Genomic DNA, 23423 nt, shown 5'->3' with positions numbered 1-23423 from the left:
ATGCTCCATTTTAGCACCTGTCTCTGTAAGCCCCCCCCCCTTCCAAAAAAAGCCCAGTCTGCTCTAACAGGTCAGCGTTTCAGGGTCTTCCACACCTCAGTGTCTCTGCATCGTCATCGTTGCAGCTGAGGAATGACTTTTTTTGGAATAATGTTATAGCAGCACGCCCTATTGTGAAAAATCACCAACTAAAGCTTCTAAACCAAGATCTTCACAATCAGACATGTTCCAGCAGGAATACGATGCAAAAATCAGAGAGAAAGTACCGACATCAGCGACCAAGATTACAGAACAGTAACATGAATCTATCATAAGCTAATGACAGCTTGTAGCCAAAGCAGAAAAAACATTGAAACAGAATGTTCAGAATGGTCTGACGCCTGAGGTTTGGCTCACAGGGATTACTTTACATACGCTTACCTCATTATTTGAAACTTTGGCAATGTGCAGAGTGGTGCAGGACTGAGTCCGTATTTTAATTCCAAACTGAAATACAATGGAAAAATCCCATTAGCATTTTGTCAAGGGCACCAGAGTGATGTTAACGTCCAGGTTGGTCCACAAATAAACATCATCCGTGCAGCACTGTATGGGTCGTCTTGAAAGATTTGTTAAGAAGATACCCAACACTGTGACACACTGTTTTGGAAGAGTTGCGAGAATCACTCAAGGCACATCTATGGCATCTGGTGTTTATGTATGTGTAGTGTATTTGGCTCCAGATTCAGCATCAGACATTCATGGGACAATAAACCGTAATCTGGGTTTTGTGGTTGGGTGATCCACCACTATCATTTGCAAGGGAACACTCCACTGTGTCTGTGCACACACGTTTTTTCTGTCTTTTTAACGGGGTGTGTGTTTGCATTAACAGGCTATGAGCGGTACAACGCCATGCGTGCAGATTCAGACCTGTGTTTCCTGGAGAGAGTGGGAATGCCAGATGTCACAGCGCTGTCTGCTGAGCAGGGAGGAGGGGAGGGGGCCTCTGACATGGCTGACAGGTGAAGTACTCACATGTTCACACACAGACTGACACATGTTAAAAGATTGCCCTCATGTACATAAACACACTTATCTCACATAAATGGGTTTCTCCTGTTTCAAAATCGTTTTGTTCACTTTTTATTTCTACATCTATTTTTGTGTTTCATATTGTTAAGGAATAATGAATCAAAGTCTTAATGAAGGTCACACCATGACCTCCAGCATGCACTGGGGCGGTTTGAAGCAACAGAATGAGAGTCAGCACCTCTAAGTTTGAAGCCATGGTGCGCTGCTGGAAATTGGTGGATTGCGAAGGAGTTTAAGTGTCTTGGGGTCTTGTTCACGATTGAGGGTAGAATTGAGCGTGAGATGTATTGGCGGTTTGCCGTGATGTCTGCAGTGATGCTGGCGCTCTGCCGGGCCGTCGTGGTGAAGAGACAGCTGAGATGGAAGGCGAAGCTTTTGGTTTACTGGTCCATCTACGTCCCAACCCTCACCTATGGTCATGAGCTCTGGGTAGTGACCGAAAGAATGAGGTCACGGATACAAGCGGCCGAAATTAGTTTTTCCGAAGCGTTACAAACAGGGTGAGGAGCTCGGACATCTTGAGGGAGCTCGGAGTAGAGCTGCTGCTCCTTGGTGTCAAAAGGGGTCAGTTGAGGTCTTTCAGGCATCTAATCAGGATGTGTCTTAGGGGCCTCTCGTCAGAGGTGTTCTGGGCACGTCCAACAGCTATGGGAGGCCCTGGGGCAGACCCAAAACATGCTGGGGGGATTATTTATCTCGTCTGGTCTGGGAACGCCTCGGGGTCCCCCAGGAGGAGCTGGAAAGTGTTGCTGGGGAGAGGGACGTCTGGAATACTGGCTTCGGATAAGTGGTTGAAAATAGATGGATGGACATTTATACTTACCTGCAGTGCTTGAAAGGTCTTTAAAGGCATTAGATTTAAGTTTCAGATACCTGTCGACACCCTGCGTCACATGTAGTCGGGACAGGTACAGAAATTAGAAACCCGCAGGAGTCACTTCCACCTTCCACCATCCATTCTCTCTTTTACTCTCTGTAGTAGTGTTCACAGCAGCAGGTGCCAACACTGGTGCGAAAAACACATCCTGTCCTCTCCGATGTTTGTTTTTATCAACACTGCCACCTCTCCACCCCCACAACTGCTTTACATACCGAGTGCGAAGAACAATATTATAAACACAAAAATACATGCAGAGTGTGACATCAGGGTGCTAATTATACTGAAAACAATCAGACCATGTTTTAATGACGGCTGTGACGGAGCATTTCTATAGATGACAGACTGACACACACACACACATAGCTGCAGGTGTGTTTCCATAAAGTGTTTGATATTTGCCATAACCTGCCACTGAACTCTAAAAGCTATATGGTTCTTCCGTCCTCACAAGACATATTTTCTGCTAGTTTCACTGTACTTGAGAGTCTTGCAAGAAGAGCCTATACTGACAAAAGCCAGAGAGGAATAATTGACAGAGAGAGTGCGCCAGAGAAAAGAGGAAAGCGTAGACAGAGTGTGGGAAATGTATTTTCCGGGTGCTGCTGCTCTGGCTGACAGCAGCGCTATGAAGATGAGACGCACGCATTTGAACGTGAAGCTTTGATCCTCTTCCTGGAGGTAATTGAAGTTGTCATTCGCTTTATTACCTGTTCAACCTGAAGCTGTTCCCAGCTGAGCACAGCGACTGTGCGGCAGGAAGATCTTCTGGTATCAAAATGTTAACTCAGCAGGCTTCCAGCACAGGTTTGAAACAGGATGAGGAGAAATAAATAAATATATGCAGAAGGGAGACGTCTGTGCACACAGAGGCCGCGGCGCAGTAAACGTGGCCGCTCAAAATCTGCATAAAATGTTCACAGAAAGTTTTCCACATTTCTTCTGTGATACCTTCGGCGTGTCCACACGACAGCACAGCACCCAAGGTATGGAAGACAAACTTTGTATTTATGAAGCTTAAAAGTTTTGGAAGGTAGAGTCTTTTTACAGAAGAAAAGAAAAGTCTTTTTAGAATTGTTCACACTTGAGCTGTAGAGTGACTTTTATTTCACTTTTGGACATGCTGTTTGTCCAGGGCAGTTCTTTTCAGAGCTCCAACACAGCGGTTTGCAGCTTTTTTAAAGGTCATGTGAGGTCACGGACCCCAATTTGATCAGATTTCACCTCAAGAACCTCCATCTGAAAACAATATGAGTGTTAGATATACTGTAGGGCTGCACCTAGCCATTATTTTTTCATCCATTTATCAAACAGTTATTTTTTAAATTAGTCAGTTAATTCAATTCATTTTAAATTAGTCAATTTAGACTAAAGACTAATTTATAGATTATTCCAAAAATTATTTTGCTATTACTTTATTCATATAACAGTTTACCCCCAAATAAATATTAGAATCTCACCTCAATATTTAATATTTTATTCAGTCATCTTGACTTAGAAACAATGAGAAGTTCTTCTTCTTCGTCTTCTTTTTCTTCTTCTTCTTCTTCTTCTTCTTATTATTATTCTTCTCCTCCTCCTCTCCCTCCTTCTTCTCCTATTTCTTCTTCTCATTCTTCTCCTCCTCCTCCTCTCCCTTCTTCTTCTCCTATTTCTTCTTCTCATTCTTATCCTCCTCCTCCTCTCCCTCCTTCTTCTTCTATTTCTTCTTCTCCTTCTCCTTCTTCTTCTTCTTCTTCTCCTCCTATTTCTTCTTCTCCTTCTTCTTCTCATTCTTCTCATTCTTCTTCTTCTTCTTCTTTTCCTTCTCCTCCTCCTCCTCCTCTCCCTCCTCCTTCTCTTCCATAGCTGGGAAGTAGATATAATTTAGTGTTTTTAAGTTATAAACCTTGTATTTATTTAACCTTTAAATATTAATGTGCCTCTGATATTCCTCAATAAATAGGGAAATAATTTGACATCCTGTTTGTAAGTTAACATAACTGAGAAACATGATGTCATGTTATTTCCCTGCTTTGTTGTGTTTTAATTCCTGTCATTTTCTGTTATGATAATATAGTAATTTTTCATTAAGGCAGAATCACATGGAGGCTGTTTGTGTTTTTCTTTTCCATCCTTTCATTCTTACGTTTCCTGCGGTGCGTGGAGATGTGCTGTCATGTTCAGGTGCTTTGTTTTTGGTTTAAAAACTTTTCCCTCTTTACATATTTTGGTGCCTCAGGAAATGTTTCCTCCATGCTGTTTCTAACACATAACAACAGTTGCACAGCGAGCGCTCGTCTCTGATTTAATCTGCTTTCTTTACATCTGATCACATTTTTTATGGCTCATATTCTGACAGGCGCTTCGTTGCATCTCTGCATCAGAACAGCTTTCTCTTGTTCTGTTTTCTGTTCTCTGACATGTTTTATCTTCAGTCAAACATCAAGGAAACTCAGTTTGTCATAGAGTGTGCCTTTACTCTCCACGTTTCCTGTCCCATTTAATTCTAACCTCACACATGTTGCCTTCAGTTGTACAAGACATTGTTCAATAGGATATTTTTTTCTCAAGATCTACAGATACTTGGAGGCCCACATCTTCTCTACCAGTGGCTAAACAGTCTGTCAGTGTTTGGTTAAAGTGTTTGATCCTTTTTGTTGAACTAGAACCAGCTCTTAAATTGCCGTCACCAAACACACCAGACTCCATGTGAATAAACAGTAAATTTAGAGTGTACAGAGCCAGTGTATTTTACCATCTGCCTGGCTAAACTAAGGGTTAATTTCAATCAAACCAGAGCTAGTGATTGTTGGAACAGTGGAAATATGAAATAAGACAATTTTTGTGAGTTTTATTTTGTTTCCGACTTTGAATTTTGTTCTGGTTAAAAAAAAAAAATCTTACTCTTGAACAAAAAGATCTCTCTCAGCTGCTCTCGCTCAATACTGGACCAATTACCAAAAATATTGTTCCCAGTAGTCACTTAGACACAAAAAGAACTAGGGCTGTACCCAAATATTCGGATATTCGAATATTCGTTTCTATGGGTAGGTATTCGTTATGAAAATTTGGTATTCGATATTCATTTTTTTATTTACTTTTTTTTTTATTTTATTTTTTATTATTATTATTTTTTTTTTTACATATTTTTTTGGTGCTAAATGTAGTCTTTTTGTTGTTGGTAAATGTAGGTTATCAATAAAAATCAAAACTTTTAAATTGCATTGTTAAAAATGTGAAAATATAGTATAGCCTACCAACTGAGCTTGTGCGCACGGCACGCTTGAGCGCATCCGTCTGAGGCTGTGGATCAATGCCAAGTTTTACCACTTTATCACTATTCCCTCTAACTTGTAGCTGTTTTTTCGTTATCTTTTGAATTTAATATGAATTATGGAACCGTTTTTGTCAACGTTTGTTTCCCCCGTTTTGTACAATAAATTATTGTTTAAAGTTTCAACAAGTTTCTTTTGGAGTGCGTGACACAAGTGTGTTTTGAAAACGACCGCGGACTGTCACCTGCTCAACGCATCAGTACCTTCGGATGCCATGACAGTAATAGCCAATAATGTCAAAATATCATTTACAGACCGATTTAACAGACGATCACTGCTGCCCGACCCGCAGGTCCATTTGCGGGTCCCGCGGGTTACGGGTCGACCCGCGCATCACTACTCAGCTCAGTCTATAAGGCTGTACACAACAGTAAGGCTATAGACATTATATTCTATTCAGGCCGGCAGAACCAGCAGCGCATCGGCTCTACAGTGCACGGCACTGCTGATTAACCATTTTATTGCAGCACAGAGTGTCTGCCAGCAACCAATTACTTGCAGAGGCTTCCTACAACTTGTTTCAACGGTTCCGATTTAATCAGAAGACAAATTAAACAGGATGACTAGCCAATGTGAAAATCAAAAGAAAGCATAGAATAATGTACTGAAGGAGACTGTTGTGCCATCGCATTTTTTTTGTGGTTTGAGAGCAAAGATCCGGTCGCTGCTGTGCAAAACTCCGCAATACAATTAGGTCCGAAAAAACCCCGGAGGAGTGCTTCGCAAGGAGTCTTTGAAAGGAGCCGAGCCTGGTGTAAAACCGGAGAGAGCAGGCACTACGGCCGCAGCACGGCCACAGCAGCCCCCCCCCCCTGCCGGCCCGCCGTGAACGAAAATTCGAATATTCGTTATAAATTCTGCCGAAGGTCCGAATGTTAAAAAATGGCATTCGGGACAGCCCTAAAAAAAACATGGGACAATGGGGTCCTGAGGTAAAAATACCCCTTTACTCAGGATTTTTAAGTTTATGTAACGTGCAGGAAGCCACACAGCAGCTCCGCAGTGCTTTGTTTTCTCCTTTGGTGTCAAGTGATGCGATGTTTTGTTGGCATTCCCTTAAATGCAGACTGTATCTATAGAAGAATGAAAAATTGTCTGAGTTATTAAAGCTTTTTGTCTGTTGTTTCTTTTGTCAGTGTGTGCAAAACTGAGGAGGCGAAGGACGAGGCTGAAAGCAAAGCTGATGGAGGCGAGGACAGAGACGAGAGCAGCAAGGTGAAGAGGAAGCTCTCCTGAAACCTTTAAAAAAATCTCTCTTTCCGTTTGTCTGATTTTCTCCCTCAACCTGAGATTCAGTTTATTCCTTTATGGGCACATTATTTACCTCATCGTACTCCCTTGAGATTAAAGAGTCCAATTTTTGTGGTGTTAGTTAAAATTTCCTCTGGGAGAGTTGATGTTCACCAGACGTGTGTGGCCTGCGGGTACTGTAAAAACAAATGTGTGGAGTTAATGATGCGTTTTAATACAGAACACTTTTAGTATCAGAACAGATCATGTTAGATGATGATGATGAGATATTGTGAATCTTTTTATTGCTTATTTTATTTAGCTTTGCTTTTTGTCGATTTTTTTTAAAACTTCCACGCAACTGCAGTGTATCTGCAACACCACGTTCTCAGTGTAGAGTTAATGCAGAAAGAATTTTGAAACATCATGGAAACAAATTAAGGGGTCAGATAAATCATCTGTTCTCCTCTTGCTTGATTTATTTAAATGCTTATTAAAGGGGAAACTGCTGCATTTAAATATCTGCAGCCTGAGATGCAACATAAATCAAAATGACCCTTTAATCTTATTTCAGATATGAAACATACTTTGGTAACTTGTGAATATAAAAGTGATCTTAAACATGACTTTTACAAATATTTTATAGATGAAGAAGATAACTATTTAAATTGTGACAATAAAACACATAAAAATATAATTTTCAATTTTCAGATGTTTAAAGTAAAGGTACCAACACTTTTATGTGGGTAATAACAACTTTATGTTTAAGTTTCCTCTCATTTTAAGTTATAAAATTGGTGTTTTACAAGGAAATGGACGGTCTGGGCCACAATGATGATATGATGATATTGTATTATCATATTACAAAATTCTCTTATCCAATGCAGTCATTCAACGCAAATTTTAGCACAGAACTGACATTTTGTGAACTGAAAATCCTCAGTTCTGTTAGTTGATTTTGTTGTGTTTATTNAGTTTCCTCTCATTTTAAGTTATAAAATTGGTGTTTTACAAGGAAATGGACGGTCTGGGCCACAATGATGATATGATGATATTGTATTATTATATTACAAAATTCTCTTATCCAATGCAGTCATTCAATGCAAATTTTAGCACAGAACTGACACATTTTGTGAACTGAAAATCCTCAGTTCTGTTAGTTGATTTTGTTGTGTTTATTCGTTAATTGGTAAAAATGTGTGTGTTTTTATTTCACAGGGAGAGGAAACCTGCTCCAGCACGGACACCTCAGACAAGCCTGACAGTACAGGTCCAGGTGAGACATACTACACTCTGTCATAAACATGAACATATCTATTAATATCAACAATGCCAAGTCAGTACACAGTAGGTGTTTCATAATACCAGAAATCCAGTAGTCAATACCAACTCCAGTGAAATTCCACAGTTCTCACTACTCAGTCTAATTTAAATTTTATTATTAATTCCTGATGATCTGCCTTGAACACAAAGTACTCTGTAGCCCCTTTTACACCGCCTGTTCAAGGCGGGAATATCGCACCGTTATGCCGCCTCACCGTTTTGTACATAAGGTACAATCGCAGAATGGGGGGAACGGAGTTGACTCGCCTCTGAGCTGGGGTAAGTAGCTGAGGTAGTAACAACGCTGAAACGATGTCTGGGTGGCACAGGTGTGACATTTGGAACATGTGGTATGTGTTCGACCTGCTGCAGGAGATTTAATAAGTAGCTGGTAGCAGTTAGCGGCTAACTCAAAGAAGAAAAGCAGCAGCTAAAAGTGTTCACAAATTGGGAAAAACAATGAGATCTGGGAGCTCTTTACCACGGCGCCAGTCTCTCCCCCAAATATGGTCACTTCTGGCTCCAACTAACCAAGATGGCAACAGTCGAAATGCTGAACTTGAGCCGTGAGTCCAAAAACCAATTGGTGAAGTCACATCATTTTTACAGTCTATGATTTTACCCTAAATTGCACATTTTTCGTGTCTTTACACGTGTTTTCGTGTCTTTAGAATTTGTGTGAATTTATGTTGCCCTTCAGAAAAAAGGCTTTTCTTGTCAACAAGGGGAGGCAGAGCTGTTGCTGCAGCTGCAATTGTCGTTGTTTCCACCTGTTGTTCTGCGCTTGGAGGCGTTCATCTTCTTCCTTTGGCATTTAACGGCAGACTAGAACACCTGTAGGCGTATATGCTTTCCTGTCAGTTCTGGTAGAATTGCATCTTGGGTACCTATGATACGGGAGAAAAACAAGTACCGTCAGGTTTTCAGAGTTCTTCCATTGCCTTGGTACTGAGGTTCCTGTTCTCGTGACATCGCCAGTACACAGTGTGCGTCCTTTGGGAAAATTCTCAATAAGAACTCAGGCATGGAGAAGCACCCGTACATTAAAGATCCACCGACACACATGAATACAACTTGACAGCTAAAGAATGTCTTGGCATTTGCAGGTCTTACGGGCAATTTAAGCAATCATTTTTTTCAACTTGTAATTTCATTTTTTTTCTGTAATGAGTCAGACATCCCCTCAGACAATATGATATGATTTCTCTCTGCTGGGTTCCATCTCCCCTTCTATTCATGTCAAGAGGTGCTTTCCCACGACGTTTCATATCTGAACCCATTTCACCTTTCAGCTGCAGTCTTCATTTCACCGCTGCTCTGCCGAGTACGGGCTGATGTGAAATGAGTTTTGATAGTTTTAATGGTGCTCACTGTCTCAGTGGGTACGTTTAATGGACGTCTAATTGTCAAATGGCACTCTGGAGAAGAAGATGGAAAGACATCCACACTTGGATACAAATACCTTGTTACACATTGTTAAATGAGAGACATTACAGACGCAGTAATATTGTAAAAATGATGTATATCATTTCAGCCTTTCCTTTAGTATTCAAAACACGCAGGTACTTTAACGGAAAAGCTGGAGTGTGAGTCAAAGAGAGCCCGATGTGACCTGCTTTGGTTGATTTGGTACAGGCAGTTACCAGCTCATAAGTTCTGTGATTTATGGTGAGAATTTCAGGATCTGTTCACATCTGAGCTCGATTAAATGAGTCTTTTATTTAAGACATGTCTGGATTCTGTGTTTTAATAAAGTTAAACCTCTCACAAAGAGACACCTCTTCTTGGCAAATTAAGCAGGAATTCATTTTGAGGTGGTGGTATGAGCACCAAATACTGTTAAAGGGACAGCTGAGCTCAGTGACACTAGATGAGCTAGCAGTTGCAGCGATCACATCACCCCTGTCCTCCAGAATCTCCACTGTCCCACAACACAACACATCCAATTCAAAGTCCTTCTCATCACTTATAAAGCCTCCATTACTAGGACCCCTCCTGCCTCACTGACCTCCTCCACAGTCACACTCCCTCCTGTCTCCACTCCTTTGATTCCAACCTCCTGACTCCACCACTCAGGACCAAGCACTGAACCTGGGGTGACAGAGCCTTCTTTATAGCCGCCCCCTCCCTCTGGAACACTATCCCCAAACACATTCAAGACTGTACCGACCTCTGCCGATTCAAATCAGTCATCAAATCTCCTTTCCTTATTTTAATGATCAATTTCCTTAATTCAGTAGCAAACGTCTTTGTATGGCTGCTTTATGTCTCGACAGAGGTTTGGGTTTTTGTGTTTAATATGAAAAAAGCAGTTTGAAGGAAAGAATGTCCGTGGTTAAAGTAAGGTATTCCAGTATAAAAGAAATCACAGCATACCCAGTCCTTCTTTACGACAGATTTCTTTTTCACTCAAAGTTTGTTCAGACCTTGTAGCAACAGCAGCCTCACACACTTACACATGTACCCTCGCTGTGCCTTCCCTCCACAGACTCCCAGATGTCGGGTGACTTGTGCGCCCAGGATGGAACCCTGGTCACTACCACGACAACAGGAACAGGGACCGGGGTGGCATCTCTCCACGTCATCCAAGCCCGGCCCCTCTGGCCCACCGGCCCTGCCTTGACGGCCCGTTTACGCCGCCTAATAACGGCCTACCAGCGTTTCACACTGCGCCGCGAGCCACTGCTCAGGCACGACTTCCTGCTTCACGACGGCCTCGTCAGCATGGGGATCGGAGGAGCTGGAGCCGCGCACAGTCATCACACTGGTGGGCCGCTGGCGTGGCAGCTGGGCGAAGAGCTGAGGCGGTGCTCTGTGGTCGCCACAGAACCTGACCCCTTGTTCCTGGAGTGGCAGAGAAGGTCAGTTTCGCTGATAGCAAGTTTTAAGATCAATATTTTATCAGACTGGGGATATTTTTATTGCAGATATTTTTGACTTTTGATATACCAGGGACACATCACCAGACTATCACAGGGCTGACACATAGAGACAGACAACCATTCACACTCACATTCACACCTACGGACAATTTAGAGTCACCTATTAACCTGCATGTCTTTGGACTGTGGGAGGAGGCTGGAGCACCTGGAGAAATACTCCGCTGACACAGGGAAAAAATGCGAACTCCACATGGTTACGGATATGATGAAAAATTTAGTTGTGCAGAGATGTTCCGGCCTCAGAATAGAACATCGGTGCATCCTTAAGTTAGAATTCTGAAATTCATGAGGGTCTGTTTCTCAGAGATTTGTACACACAAGTTTCAAAACCTCACATTTCATTTTTCTTTAAAATATGAAGATTTATTTCCCCAGTCGATAGTGACCAGCACTGATTTTCATGTTAAGCTTCACTTTGAAGGACACTTTATATTCACTTCTCTCTCTTAAAACATTACATTTATAGAACTTTAATAAAAATGACTCAGACAACTTGAAATAGTGCAACACAAACTTCCTGGAAACTGTTTCAGATTTAAATACTCAAATACTTTGTTTGAGGCTGGTTTAGTTGAATAAAGCCCAGAGGCTACAAAGCCTAATTATTTTACCTGACAGTATTTGTGTAAATGTGTGTATTCCAGACAACCTCCTGTGGTATCTTGTTTAATGTATGAGGAAGGCTGGCGTTTGTTTGTGTCACTGCTTTAGATGAACTGTGCTTTCCTCCTCTTAAATGTTCCTTATATAGATGTTTGAATATGGTATTTGAAACATTATATCCTCATGTTTAAGGTGGACTCGTCGGGAACAAGCAGATTTTTACCGCACTGTGTCATCGTTTGGGGTGGTGTATGACCCAGAGAGGAAATCCTTTGACTGGTCCCAGTTCAGAGCACTGGCCCGACTGGAGAGGAAGACGGACGAGAGTTTGGAGAGATACTTCAACTCCTTTGTCAACATGTGCAGGACGGCCTGCAAACTGCCTCCAAGGAAGGAAGAAGGTATTGTGTGTGTGTGTCTGTCTGTGTCTGTGTCTGTGTGGCTGTGGCTGTGAGTGTTGTGCAAGTTACTAAAATTAGAGTTAGTTACAGTTAATAGTAACTTCTTTTGGTTAGTTAGTTTAATTACTTTTAAATATCTACTTCAATTCTCTTATTAAGGCACATATAGCATATTATTTTAGTGTTATGTGACACTATGATGAAAATAAGTGGCAGGACAATAAACCGTTATTGATTTGTTTTGAAAGGCCTATTTATTGTAGCGTTCAGTTCTTTAAATCAAGCAACAGAAGTCAGATATTCTCGGCAGAGTCAAACAAAATAACAACTGTCTCTCAGATATTTGACAGTAATTTCTTATTACAACAGGTCTAATGAAATAAAAGTGATAAAAGTTATTTACAGAAACAGTAATTCATATTCTGTCCATAGACTACAGCTCACTGCTATAGGCCTAATTTGGTTTTTGATCTTGAGGAGGTTCCTGTTGGCCACAGCAACACTAAACCCCTGAGCTTGCCTGAGAAGGACTAAATGCACAAACCCGCTTTCTTTTTTAAAATATCCCATGGAGAGAGACTCTCACTGCAGCCTGTTTTTATTTTGTTCTGAAAATGTCAGCGTGCAGCCTCGTTCTGTGGACGGAGCAGTGAGTGACAACAACCTCGCCCACATTTAAGAGTACTGTTTGCGGTGGAAACGCTAGGGTCTAGGTACCATGTCTGAAGGGTTACTGTTGGTTCCAAAGGTACCATACTGAAAGTGTTTGGTGGAAACGGGGCTCTACAGAAACTAGTCCACCTTTTCTTCCCGTCTGGCTGGCTGTCTCTCTTTCGCTCAAACACACACACACACACACACACACACACACACACACACACACACACAACAGAGAGACTGGGTGGCACTCACCTGACCAACGCATCATTACATGCAACGTTGCATCAGAACTGGGAAAAATTCTGAGGAGTAGGCTGCGTTTGTCTGCTATGATCAAGACAAAAGTAATGAGCCCATTTAAAGCTGAGTAATTGTAATTGTGTTACTGAATTTTTAAAAAACATTGTTAGTTACATTACTAGTTACCGTCTGGAGTAGTGGAATTACAGCACTGGTGGTCACACACATGGACATGTGCTTTTTAAAAATGACTGAGATTTTGAAAGAAACGTCAGCAATGGACAGATTGGTATTTTATTTTGTTTTACCTGGAGAAACTTTTTAATTTACCTTAATTTGATTCACCTTGGTCATGTGGTTATTTAACAAGAAGCTCATGATTCTCTGCTTTGTTTTACAGTCACAGTCGGCTGGTTTTACAAAGTACATACAAACTTGACTGTCAAAATCTATAGAGTCCAACACCATGTTCTCATTAGGGTGTAGCTGCAGACCTCCTGTCCCTCCTTGGGACCTTGTTCCTGGGGAACTTTACTGACCCCTGCTGGTGGAAGGATTCAGTTGCTCTTCACTGACAGTTCATTTGCAGTTCAGTACATGAAATTAAGACCCAAACTCAAACAAACAAATCAGAATATTAAACATTAAATTGTAAATAAAAGTGTAATGAGTGAAGTCATATTGGTAAGTGCACTGCACATTTATAGTGCCTTTCTAGTCTTCTGATCACTCAAAGCTCCTTTACACTACGTGTCACACTCACACACTGGTGGAACAGCCACCGGGAGCAGTTTGGGGTTCAGTATCTTGCCCAAGGATATGTCAGCATGCGGACTGGAGGAGCCATTGAAGTGCCAATCTTCCGATTTTCCAACCCGCTCTACCTCTGATTCACAGCCGACCCAGGTCACCTTAGGCTCCAGAGTGTTAGGACATATTACAACATGTAAAACGTGTAAATGTGACCTTAGGGGAAGTGATGCTGCACCTCTGCAGAGCTCCTGAGGAGACTGTCCTTGCCGTCTCAGTCTCAGTGTTATATGAAAACACAGCCGGGGACAGTTTGAAAGTGTCTAAGATCATTGGCTGTGGCCTTCCCTCTGTTTTCCTCCATTCATGCCACACGTATCAGACACACAATGCAGAAGGTGATGGCTGACTCCTCAGCTCCCTTTTCAAATTCTTCCCTACCGGAAGGCAATTACAGAGTTTTAGCTGTCGGTCATCTCACCTCAGGATGAGCACATACCGTATCCGGAGGCTGTTCAATACTTGAACTTTGATGCACAAGCACTTGAAGCCAACAAGCACTTTAAAAGTAGGTAGGTGGCAGCACAAAGCAGCAGGTACTTAAATGAACCGAGCAGCACAAAGCACTACAGACCTGGACTTGAACTTTACCATGTTATGTATGTTTGAATGTATAAATATGATAACTGTTTCTGCTTCTCTTATTTTACATATTTCATTTACTTAGTGTATGTTTGGTTTTCTGTCTGTTTTTTATTGTAAAATTAATCTAGCCTAGGTTTATTTACTATAAATTGCATCTTTAGTCACCTCAGTGTTACAAACATCAGGATCAGGAGTATATTTCAATGATTGGTTGACAGGAGGACGCACATACAAACACACTCAAACTTATTTATCTTTTTTCTCTCATCCCCTTCCTTCAGATCTGCATCTCTCATACGTTCCTTGTGCATCTTACTGCCACTGCTCCATGTTGACTCTCTGTATCTCTCATTCCCTCTTGTTTCCTTTCAGGGTTGGTGGATCCCGCTGTGCTCGTCGAGCCTCTGACAGAAGAGAGAGCAGCCCGGACTTTATACCGCATCGAGCTGCTCCGAAAGATCAGAGAGCAGGTGGGTTCTTTGTAGAAACGCAGTTTCATCTTTAATACTAGTTTTCAGCGTTGCAACTCAAACTCTGAACTTCAAAGTTTATCGCAGCAATTGTTTGTGTAGAGCTTGGTATGAGTTCATTCCAGTGCACTGATGGATGCACAGATGAAGCTTATTCATCTCTCTACGTCTTGTCTCTGGCATTTGATCGATACATTTTGTGTCAATAATAGCTCCCACCTTCTAGTGTTATGAAGAAAATCACAAGTGATGACAGAAATCATATAAAAAGGCTCTTCCTATATCTCATGTCTGCCTCACGAATATGATCCTAACTGGGATAAGCCTCATGAACAGGTTATTCGTGTCCATGTAGTCGCACTCATAAAACTTCCCATTTCTTCTTTACATTTTTACTGTTTTATATTTACTTCTTGTGCCTTCCTGCTCTGAACTCCCTCAGGTTCTCCGTCACCCGTTGCTCTCAGCCCGCCTCCAGCTGTGCCGCCCCTCCCTCTACCTCCCAGTCTGGTGGGAGTCTGGCAAACACGACCGTGACCTCCTCATCGGAGCAGCGCGCCACGGCTTGAGCCGCACAGACTTCTACATCCTGAACGACCCCCAGCTAGCCTTCCTGGAGGCACACAGGAACTACGTCAGGGGACACCCCTCTCATCTTCATCCTCAAAGCCATCATCACCCTCATCACCCAGGCCTGGTGACCCATCCCGGCATCTCGTCTTCATCCTCTTCGTCCCATCCACAGCTGCCTCATCCTCACTGCTGCCTGTATGATTCTAATCTCGGTCGCCACTCCCCTCAGCCTCCTGAGTATCCTCACCAGTCCTCTCACCACCACCATCATCACCACCAGCATCACTCTGTGCCTCCGTCTGCTCCTTCTCCTTCCTCCTCCTCTTCTTCCTCCTCTCACCCTCACCTCCACCCTCTACCGTTGGATGCCCACAATTCCGCCTCACCAAGTCTGGGAATAGTTCCTGGGTCACGGGGAGATTTCCTCGACTGTCCTCCTCTGGATGAAACCCTGGAGCTGGGTTCGCTGCAGCATGATGCCATGTCTGCAGATGCCTTACATGGAGGGAAGGCATCCAAAGACGCCCTCAACGGTTTCCCATTCAATTCAGCTGCAGGAGGTCAAAGCATGCTCAACTCGTACGGCGTCGGGGGAACAGACCTTGATTCAAAACTAAGGAGTGACGTGCTTGTTGGTGAGCAGGGCTCCTCAGAGGAAACCGGGCTGATGGCACCATCGGTGGAGCTGGATCAGTTACAGGTACGCATCTGCATTCTTAAGAAGGCTGAAAGGTGTAAGATTTAGGGGGATTTGGTGGCTTCTAGCTGTGAATGGCAGATTGCAACCAGCTTAAACTTCTCCCACGTAGATTTCCATCAGTGTTCATTGCTCAGGAGGTTTTTATCAGGAGCCAAATTATCCACAGAGGTCTCTTCCTCTCCAAAATAAACGGACCAGGTGATTAAAACCGCTAAAAACACTGAATAAAGTAGTTTCACATCGCATATCAGTGCATCTCGGAGACGGGCGACCCACCCACAGCGTGCTGAATCCTCAAGCAGAACCAAGACTCTGTGGTGGGTGGCAATCTGCCTCTGCCCGTTGGGTTGAGAGAAAATACAGAGATATAATAATAGAGATATCACTTTTTATAATTATAGCAGTGGATATAATAAAACAATATTAATAGCAGCAGTATTGACATTGGAAGTATGACTAATAATAAAAGCAGTAGCAGTGGGCGTCAAGCAGGATAACAGCAGCAGGTGCCACCACAATCCAAGAAACCTGCGAAGCGAGAAAGCACAAAGACTCCGGCGAGGCCAAGTTAGTACCATGAATTAATGAGACGTGAATGCATAACGGAGAGAAAGAGGAGGAGAGAGGAGCTCAGTGTATTGAGAGAAGTCCCCTGGCAGTCTAGGCCTATGTAGCAGCCTCACTAGGGGCTGGTTCAAGGCAAGCCTGAGCCAGCCCTAACTATAAGCTTTATCAAAGAGGAGAGTCTTAAGCTTACACTCACTCTTTTCTGGAAGGTGGTTTCACAGGAGAGCAGATGAATAGCTTAAAGGCTCTGGCTCCTGTTCTACTTCATCTTTCATTAACCCATCACCTTCGTCCCTGCAGGCTCCCTGGGACGGCACAGACCACTCCAGTCCAGCTCACCACATGTTCAATGAATCTGATCCAATCCTTGGACCTTCCACTCTGGAGACTGGCTTTCTGGAGGAGGAGGATGAGGAGGCGCAGGGGGGAGACAGAGGAGGGGAGGAAGGTGGAACTCTGGAGGAGTGTTTGGGCCTCCCACCCTCCTCCTCTCCCTCCCACCCCTCTGCAGGAGACTCTGTGGAGCCGCTGTCCTCAAGTTACATGCTCTTTAAGGTTAGTTTTCAAGCTAACGTTGAATTGAAAGGAAGGGCGCAGAGTGAAAAAAGAAAATTCTGTTTGCTTTTAATTACAATTCATTTAAATTTTCTAACTATTATTTTGTAAAACAATAACATGAATATATCGTCACAAAGCAATTCTTATTTTGACACTTTTATTTTCTGTATCCAGGAAATTGGTGTGAGCGAGGAACCCAGCGCAGATCAAACCGACCTTTCGGCGAGCCCCCCGCCTCCTTATGTCCCCCCACCTCCCCTCTCTCTGTCTGACATCACTGCCCACACGCCACAGCATAGGCTGGGCCCCTCTGATGTGGCTGAGAGCCTGGCTAACCCTGTGGAGGAAGGAGAAGGCCAGGAAGGAGGCACTGGGTTCGAGTTTGATGACAAGGAGGAGGAGGAAGTGGAAGACTTGTCAGGGGGGACCTTGGAGCAGAATGTGGAGAAACAAAGAGATCTGGAGGGAGTGGAGTGTGACGTAGACCAAGGTATGTGAAAAAGTACAGGTAGTTGTACAGTGTATTTGAAGACTAATCAATTTTACATAAGTGGCCTCAAGAAAGACGGTGTTCCTTAAAAATGTTAGAGAAGTGTCATAATTATTTGACTACAACTATATCTAAAATTATAAATTCAATAAATTATATCCAGATCACCATTGTTTTAAGACATACAGATAGACAGATAGATAGATAGATAGATAGATAGATAGAGATACACCCTAAACAGGATCATAAATACTGAAATACTACTGACGCTGAGACGAAATGATTAGCCAATGGGAATAACATGACGGATTTTTAAATTACTTAAATTTCTACACGGTGGCTTCACTTTAACTTATCTCTGCTTCTTTCAACATGATTGAATTTTCATTGAACTCATATTGCCAGGCACCGCTTAACATCTTGATGGTTCATCCTTACAGGAGCAGACCAAAGTTTGGGAGTTTTGAATCCACCCATGGAAGTACCTCAGATGGACGGGATAGTGCCAGAGCCGGGCCTTGCAGAACAGGACGAACAAGACCTTCAGGAGAGCTTCAACCAAGCAGAGCATGAAGAGGAGTTACCACAAGGGGTGCATCCGTATCTTGGGAAGCTGGAGCAGGAGAGTAGCCTTGCATGTCCTGAGTCCATTGAAGAGCCTGGGGAGGAAGTGGATGGGTTGATTCTGTATCAGACAGTGGAGGAAGAGACGATAGGAAACTCTCTTGACACTGAAACATTGATGGGGAACGCAGCTGGAGAGGATGGTCCAGCCGAGTGCACAGATCTGGCAGATCAAGTGGATGAGATCTCAGAAGGGCAGATGGATCATGTTTCTTTCATACATGTTCCAGTGGTTCAACCCAGTGATGACGTGGCAGTGAAACAACTAGACGTCAAACCCAACGAGATGGTGCTGCAGAGCATTTACTCAGAATACGCACAACCCTCCTGCCCTACAACGTCTGTCTCACCCCCAACTGTAGCAGCAAAGGCTGACGAAACCGCCACAAAGAGCAGTGGCGGAGCTGGAGTCAAAACCGAAGTCTCCATGAATCAGAATAACTATGAGGGTACAGCTGAAGATCTGAGCTCACCACATGGGAGGAGAGACTGTAAGAATAGAGTCCTGACATTCTCCCTTGACCAGGACAACAAAAATAATCTGCTTGAGCAAATTGGAATCAAAATGGCCCCAACTCTACCTGCAAACAGTATTGACACAAAGCCATCTGATCTCAAGTTTTCTTTTCTACCAGAAGACAGTGGTGTCGACAAGAAACCTCAGCAACTGGAGCTGCCAATCAAGGTAGAGGAAACCAAGACGGAGGCTGGAGAGGATGTCTACCCCGACAGCTCTGAAGTCAAACATGGAAATTTCCTTTCCTACCGCGTCAAGTCGGAAGACTTAGTGACCAAAGCTGAGCAGTTAGACTATCCTGTCAAACCAGAAACACTGGAGACCAAACCTGAAGATCTAAGCCTCCCCATGAAGCCTGAAAGCTTAGACTGTAAACCTGAAGTCCTCCAGTTCGCAGCCTTCTCAGATGGCGCTGAAATCAAACCTGAAGAAAAACCAGTAGCTCTCAGTTTTGCTGCGTATCCAGATGGAGCTAAGCTTAAGACTGAGACAGAACAAGAGGATTTAAGGTTATCGGCCTTTCCTGACACGTCTGCCATCAAGCCCGAAGCCAAGCCAGAGGGTCTGGAGTTCACCACCTACCCAGACAGCTCTGAGATTAAACCCGAGGCCAAGCCGGAGGACCTCGAGTTTACAGCTTTACCTGAGATCAAAGCTGAGACAAAGCAGGAGCTGTTGGAGGCCGACAGCACAGTCCTGACCCCGAAGCTGGAGCAGGTAGATGGGCTGGTGGACACCTCGGAGAGTCTGGTGGTGAAAGGCCAAGTGAAGGAGGAGAGGCCAACGACACCAGGTGAGAACACTGCGAGTCTGTGAAGGACAATTCAGAACAGTTTTTAAAGGTTGAGCTGCAACTAATAATTATTTAAAGTCTGGGTAAAGTGAAATCAGAGTCTGACATATTATAGATGTCGGAAAATAATTACTGACAACATGTTAAAGACTGTGAACTATACAGTACTGCACTGTGGAATTAGGGCCAGTTCACATGGTGCGACATTATCTGCCTGGAAAACGTGAGGTCGGGCACTGGATGCTACTCCTGTGCCGACTCTGTGCCAGCTTTCAAGAGCATGTAGTGTCTGAGGATGCTAAGTGGACAGAGACAGGGACTGAGCACCAAACTGATTTTTACGCAGCTGTGTGCCGTTGCAATGTGGGCAGTACATGCAAATGAACAATGGTCAACCTCCCTCTGCTCTGCAGCTTGCGGAGGTCTGGTTGGTGCAGCACGTAGGAAGTTTGAGCCAAACACAGTTCATCTGCACACACTGCGGTGACACAGAGTTGTTTCATAATTGGCAGAATTTACCTTTAATAACTTCCTCAGAACACTGCTCTGTCACTTTGTCACACCTCATTGACTGCTTCAGCTCGTTGCTGCGAGTGTCACCGCCATATTAGACGGGCAAGACAGGCCTTCAGTGGACACGCCCCTAGTGTCTCAGAACAGATTGTACAGCTTTTATTTTCATCATTTTCAAACCTAATTTTACATATTTGGTGATTTTATTTAATCATTCAAATTTGGCTGGGTGGTTGATAACAACAGATTTTTGTGTGACACATTCACAGCACATGTTTATTTTAATTAATAATATTTCCCTGGATTAATCATCAAGTTCTTTGTTTAGTCTGTAAAATGACAAAGTGATGACTAATTCCCATCACAAGGTCCCAGACACCAACTGATCTCTTCCATTTGCTAATTTTATTTAAACTTATGAAAGATATAAAACAGAGAAAATTTAAAATTTGACACATTTGAGAAGGAGCTGATTTTGGCATTTTATTTCATTTATGACCATTAATGACTAGTCTTATCATAGGCACACGTGGTGCCAATACCTGCAAACCACATGAAGCACAGTGTACTGATGTTTGATTGTAAGAGTTTGAAAAAATGCAACTCCTTTTACAAACAAGGCCTGTTGTTGAGCTTGAACTTGTCGTTCTCTTCCACAGTACCTGTGGTGGAAGGTTACGCGGGCAGCCCCAGGTTTGCAGCTCCTGTTTCCATGTGTGAGATTCCTGAAAGCCTCCACGACACCAGGGAGCCGACCATCGCTCAGCTGCTGCAGGAGAAAGCACTTTACTCATTTTCTGAGTGGCCCAAGGTACTGTGGTGTCTTTTATGCCTGGAATCAGAATCAGATACACCTCACCTTACATTTACAGAACAGACGTATGACAGAAAACTGGTTGTATGGTCATTTGCATGCAAACCCAGGCTACGATCAAATCTCACGTTGCGTCTCAACTCTTGTACGCAAGTTTGAGTCAGCGTGAAGTGGCGGTGCAGAAAATTAAATCTGGCTGTGTTGGAGAATCGTTATCAGACCATGTTATGACTGGCATCAAAGTACTTGCAGTCACATATTCATCACTAAAAAATGTATAGCCTACGAGAAAACAAATTTTGTAAAGGCCTACATCACTGACCGAAGGCTGAACACTTGGCTGTAGTATGTCTCTCCATGTCGTAAACTCCAGAGGCAAGGCCTCTAAACTGAGAACATATATTGGAGTTGGATATTTAAATGACAGTTGTTTTCAGTAACCCTTATTGTCAACGCTCGATCATTTCTACGCTGTGATCAGTGAGATAAGAAAGTTTGAATAACTCACATGTGAACCCCATCCTGAGATGATTTCTGCACTCAGATCTGTGCTGGTTTGCATGTTAGATTGATAAATGAGGTCCAACATGTCTGCGTTAAAAAGAAGGTTAACCTGTTCACGTTATCATCTTCGTGTCATTAGTTCGGTCTTATACTGTTCCCTGTAGGACCGTGTTATCATCAACCGCCTGGACAGCATCTGCCACGCCATCCTGAAGGGGAAGTGGCCGTCATCAAGCGAGCAGTACGACTCACCCGGCTCCATGGTCGCCAACTCATGCCTGGCCAACAGTTTAGCCCAGCACCACCACCAGCAGCACCACCGAGCAGGCTTCCTCCCCACCACGGCCTCCAGCTCCGTCCCGGGCCAGTCCAGGGTTCAGCAGACGAACCCTGGACTCGGGTTCTCCATCCCTCCCCCTCTCACCAGACTACCTAAGGTGAGAACGTCCCTGTGACCCACTGAATGAATGATTTAACTCCCTTTGTTGTACATACCTGTGCATCTATCATCTGTCCACATGTATCTCTACTATCTCATGCCATGGTTCATACAAGTGGTGTCCAGTTTGCACTGCTAACAATGCTAATAGTGCTAATAGACTCCTAAATGCTAACAGACTAGACTCCGCTAAGAGCGTCATTACTTTGACTTGTCGTTCGGGTGCTTTTTCGTTACGGCTGAACAAGGTAATAATTCTCAAGCCCATTTGATTTGAGGCAAAACACCAGACTGCACTGATGAAACGTTTAATATCGTGATATGTACTGGAAATGACAATATAGCCAACAGCAAGTAGGTTGTTGGTTAGTTAGTGTTTTATTCAGTCTTCACCCATAATTCAGCAAGTATAAATAATACAAATAGTGTAAACAAAGTCAACACTCTATGTTGTTACCGAAGAGTCTCAGGGAGAAGCCCAAGCTTGTATTTACCTGTCTTACATCCTTAACAATTTAAGCTATCCTCCATGAATACGATAAAATCATTCAGACTTGTAACCCTCAAACATAGCTTTGTAAAACATTATTTTCAAAACCCAAAATGTTTTACACATTTTTTAAAATCTTCTTGGCATTGTTCCACAATTTAACCCTTAAAATAGCAACTTACACCAAACCCTCAAATCGTATTTGCTCTCCTGTACTAAAAGAACTTTTGTACACAATCTGGTAGTAATATCAGTTTTGCTCTGAACATTATGTGCATCATTTTATAATACACCAAATCATTACATTTCATAGTTTGTGAATTCAAAAACAGTATTTTAGTCTGATCATAGTAACCAGCCTTATTAATAATACGTATGGCTCATTTTTGTAGTGAGACTACAGCTGGTCATCTGGTGATCTCCCTCTAACTGGCTGCCACCTTATTATGTTTTTGCAGTTAGAAGTAAGGAAGTCCCACGTAGATAATTCCTCATTTCAGCTTCATGAATCAGCCGTCAAAGCAATTGGCAGTAATAGATGTAAACAGGGCATCCAAAAAAATAGTCCGCTCATCATGGCACTCCGTGTCGCTGGCAGCCAGTGAAGACACCTCTTTTGTAAGCTTCACATCCAAAACGTGACATATTGGTGCAGTTTTAGTTTTATTGAAAAACTAATTTTGCCACGTCTCCTCTTGTCACCCCAAAAAAACACATGAACTTTCTCACAAACAACACAAAAACCTCCTCTCTTCCTCTCCCGCCTCCACTAAAATTTCATCCCCTTCCTGTTGCCACTGCTCGACTCTCGGCCTGTCAGACGCAAGTCCCTCTGTTAGGCTAATACATTGATTAATGCAATACAAGTAATCATAATGACAAATTCCTGTTCAGCTGGTTTGCATAAAGTCGAACCTGTTTAAGTTCGTACACTGACGGAAAAACCTTAAATCGACCCAACTCAATTTTCAGCAGTTGAGATAGTTTACAGATTAAAAAATACGTGACATCCACTTGGTGTTACCCTTTATATCAGGTATACTGATAAAATATATCATGTGATTATATGTTTTACATATGTCGTGTATCCTCGTTAGATTTATAGCTCAACACATTAACACCGTTGACTAATACTCACTAAAATGTCCGACATAGAGCAGGTTCTTCAGGTCGCACTGGACACCTCTAGTTCACACCATTGCTTTGTTGCTTCTTTGTAAAGTTCCGTGTCTCTGTAATCTGTACTGTTGATATTATACATGTTGATATCAGACTTGGGCAATTTCTAACCAGCATATCTGTAAAGAAA

General features: G+C 43.0%; 1 protein-coding gene across 4 annotated transcripts in view; it reads left to right on the top strand.

Annotated features, from left to right (window-relative positions):
* The window catches only part of chd6 (chromodomain helicase DNA binding protein 6), a 168303-nt gene that overhangs the window by 130262 nt on the left and 14618 nt on the right, over positions 1-23423 (top strand). For all 4 annotated transcript variants that reach the window (XM_050037647.1, XM_050037645.1, XM_050037646.1 and 1 more), the window contains exons 29-40: positions 875-1004; positions 6405-6483; positions 7717-7774; positions 10310-10682; positions 11559-11767; positions 14435-14532; positions 14975-15805; positions 16673-16927; positions 17105-17420; positions 17861-19354; positions 20527-20678; positions 21350-21622. In XM_050037647.1, the coding sequence (XP_049893604.1) occupies positions 875-1004; positions 6405-6483; positions 7717-7774; positions 10310-10682; positions 11559-11767; positions 14435-14532; positions 14975-15805; positions 16673-16927; positions 17105-17420; positions 17861-19354; positions 20527-20678; positions 21350-21622 (4268 nt within the window). The remainder of the gene's footprint in view (positions 1-874; positions 1005-6404; positions 6484-7716; positions 7775-10309; positions 10683-11558; positions 11768-14434; positions 14533-14974; positions 15806-16672; positions 16928-17104; positions 17421-17860; positions 19355-20526; positions 20679-21349; positions 21623-23423) is intronic.

The sequence above is a fragment of the Epinephelus moara genome, chromosome 24 (assembly GCF_006386435.1).
Source record: "Epinephelus moara isolate mb chromosome 24, YSFRI_EMoa_1.0, whole genome shotgun sequence".
NCBI classification, from domain to species: Eukaryota; Metazoa; Chordata; class Actinopteri; order Perciformes; family Serranidae; genus Epinephelus; species Epinephelus moara.
The sequence above is the reverse complement of the archived record's forward strand: the minus strand, read 5'-3'. Positions and strand labels throughout refer to the sequence as shown.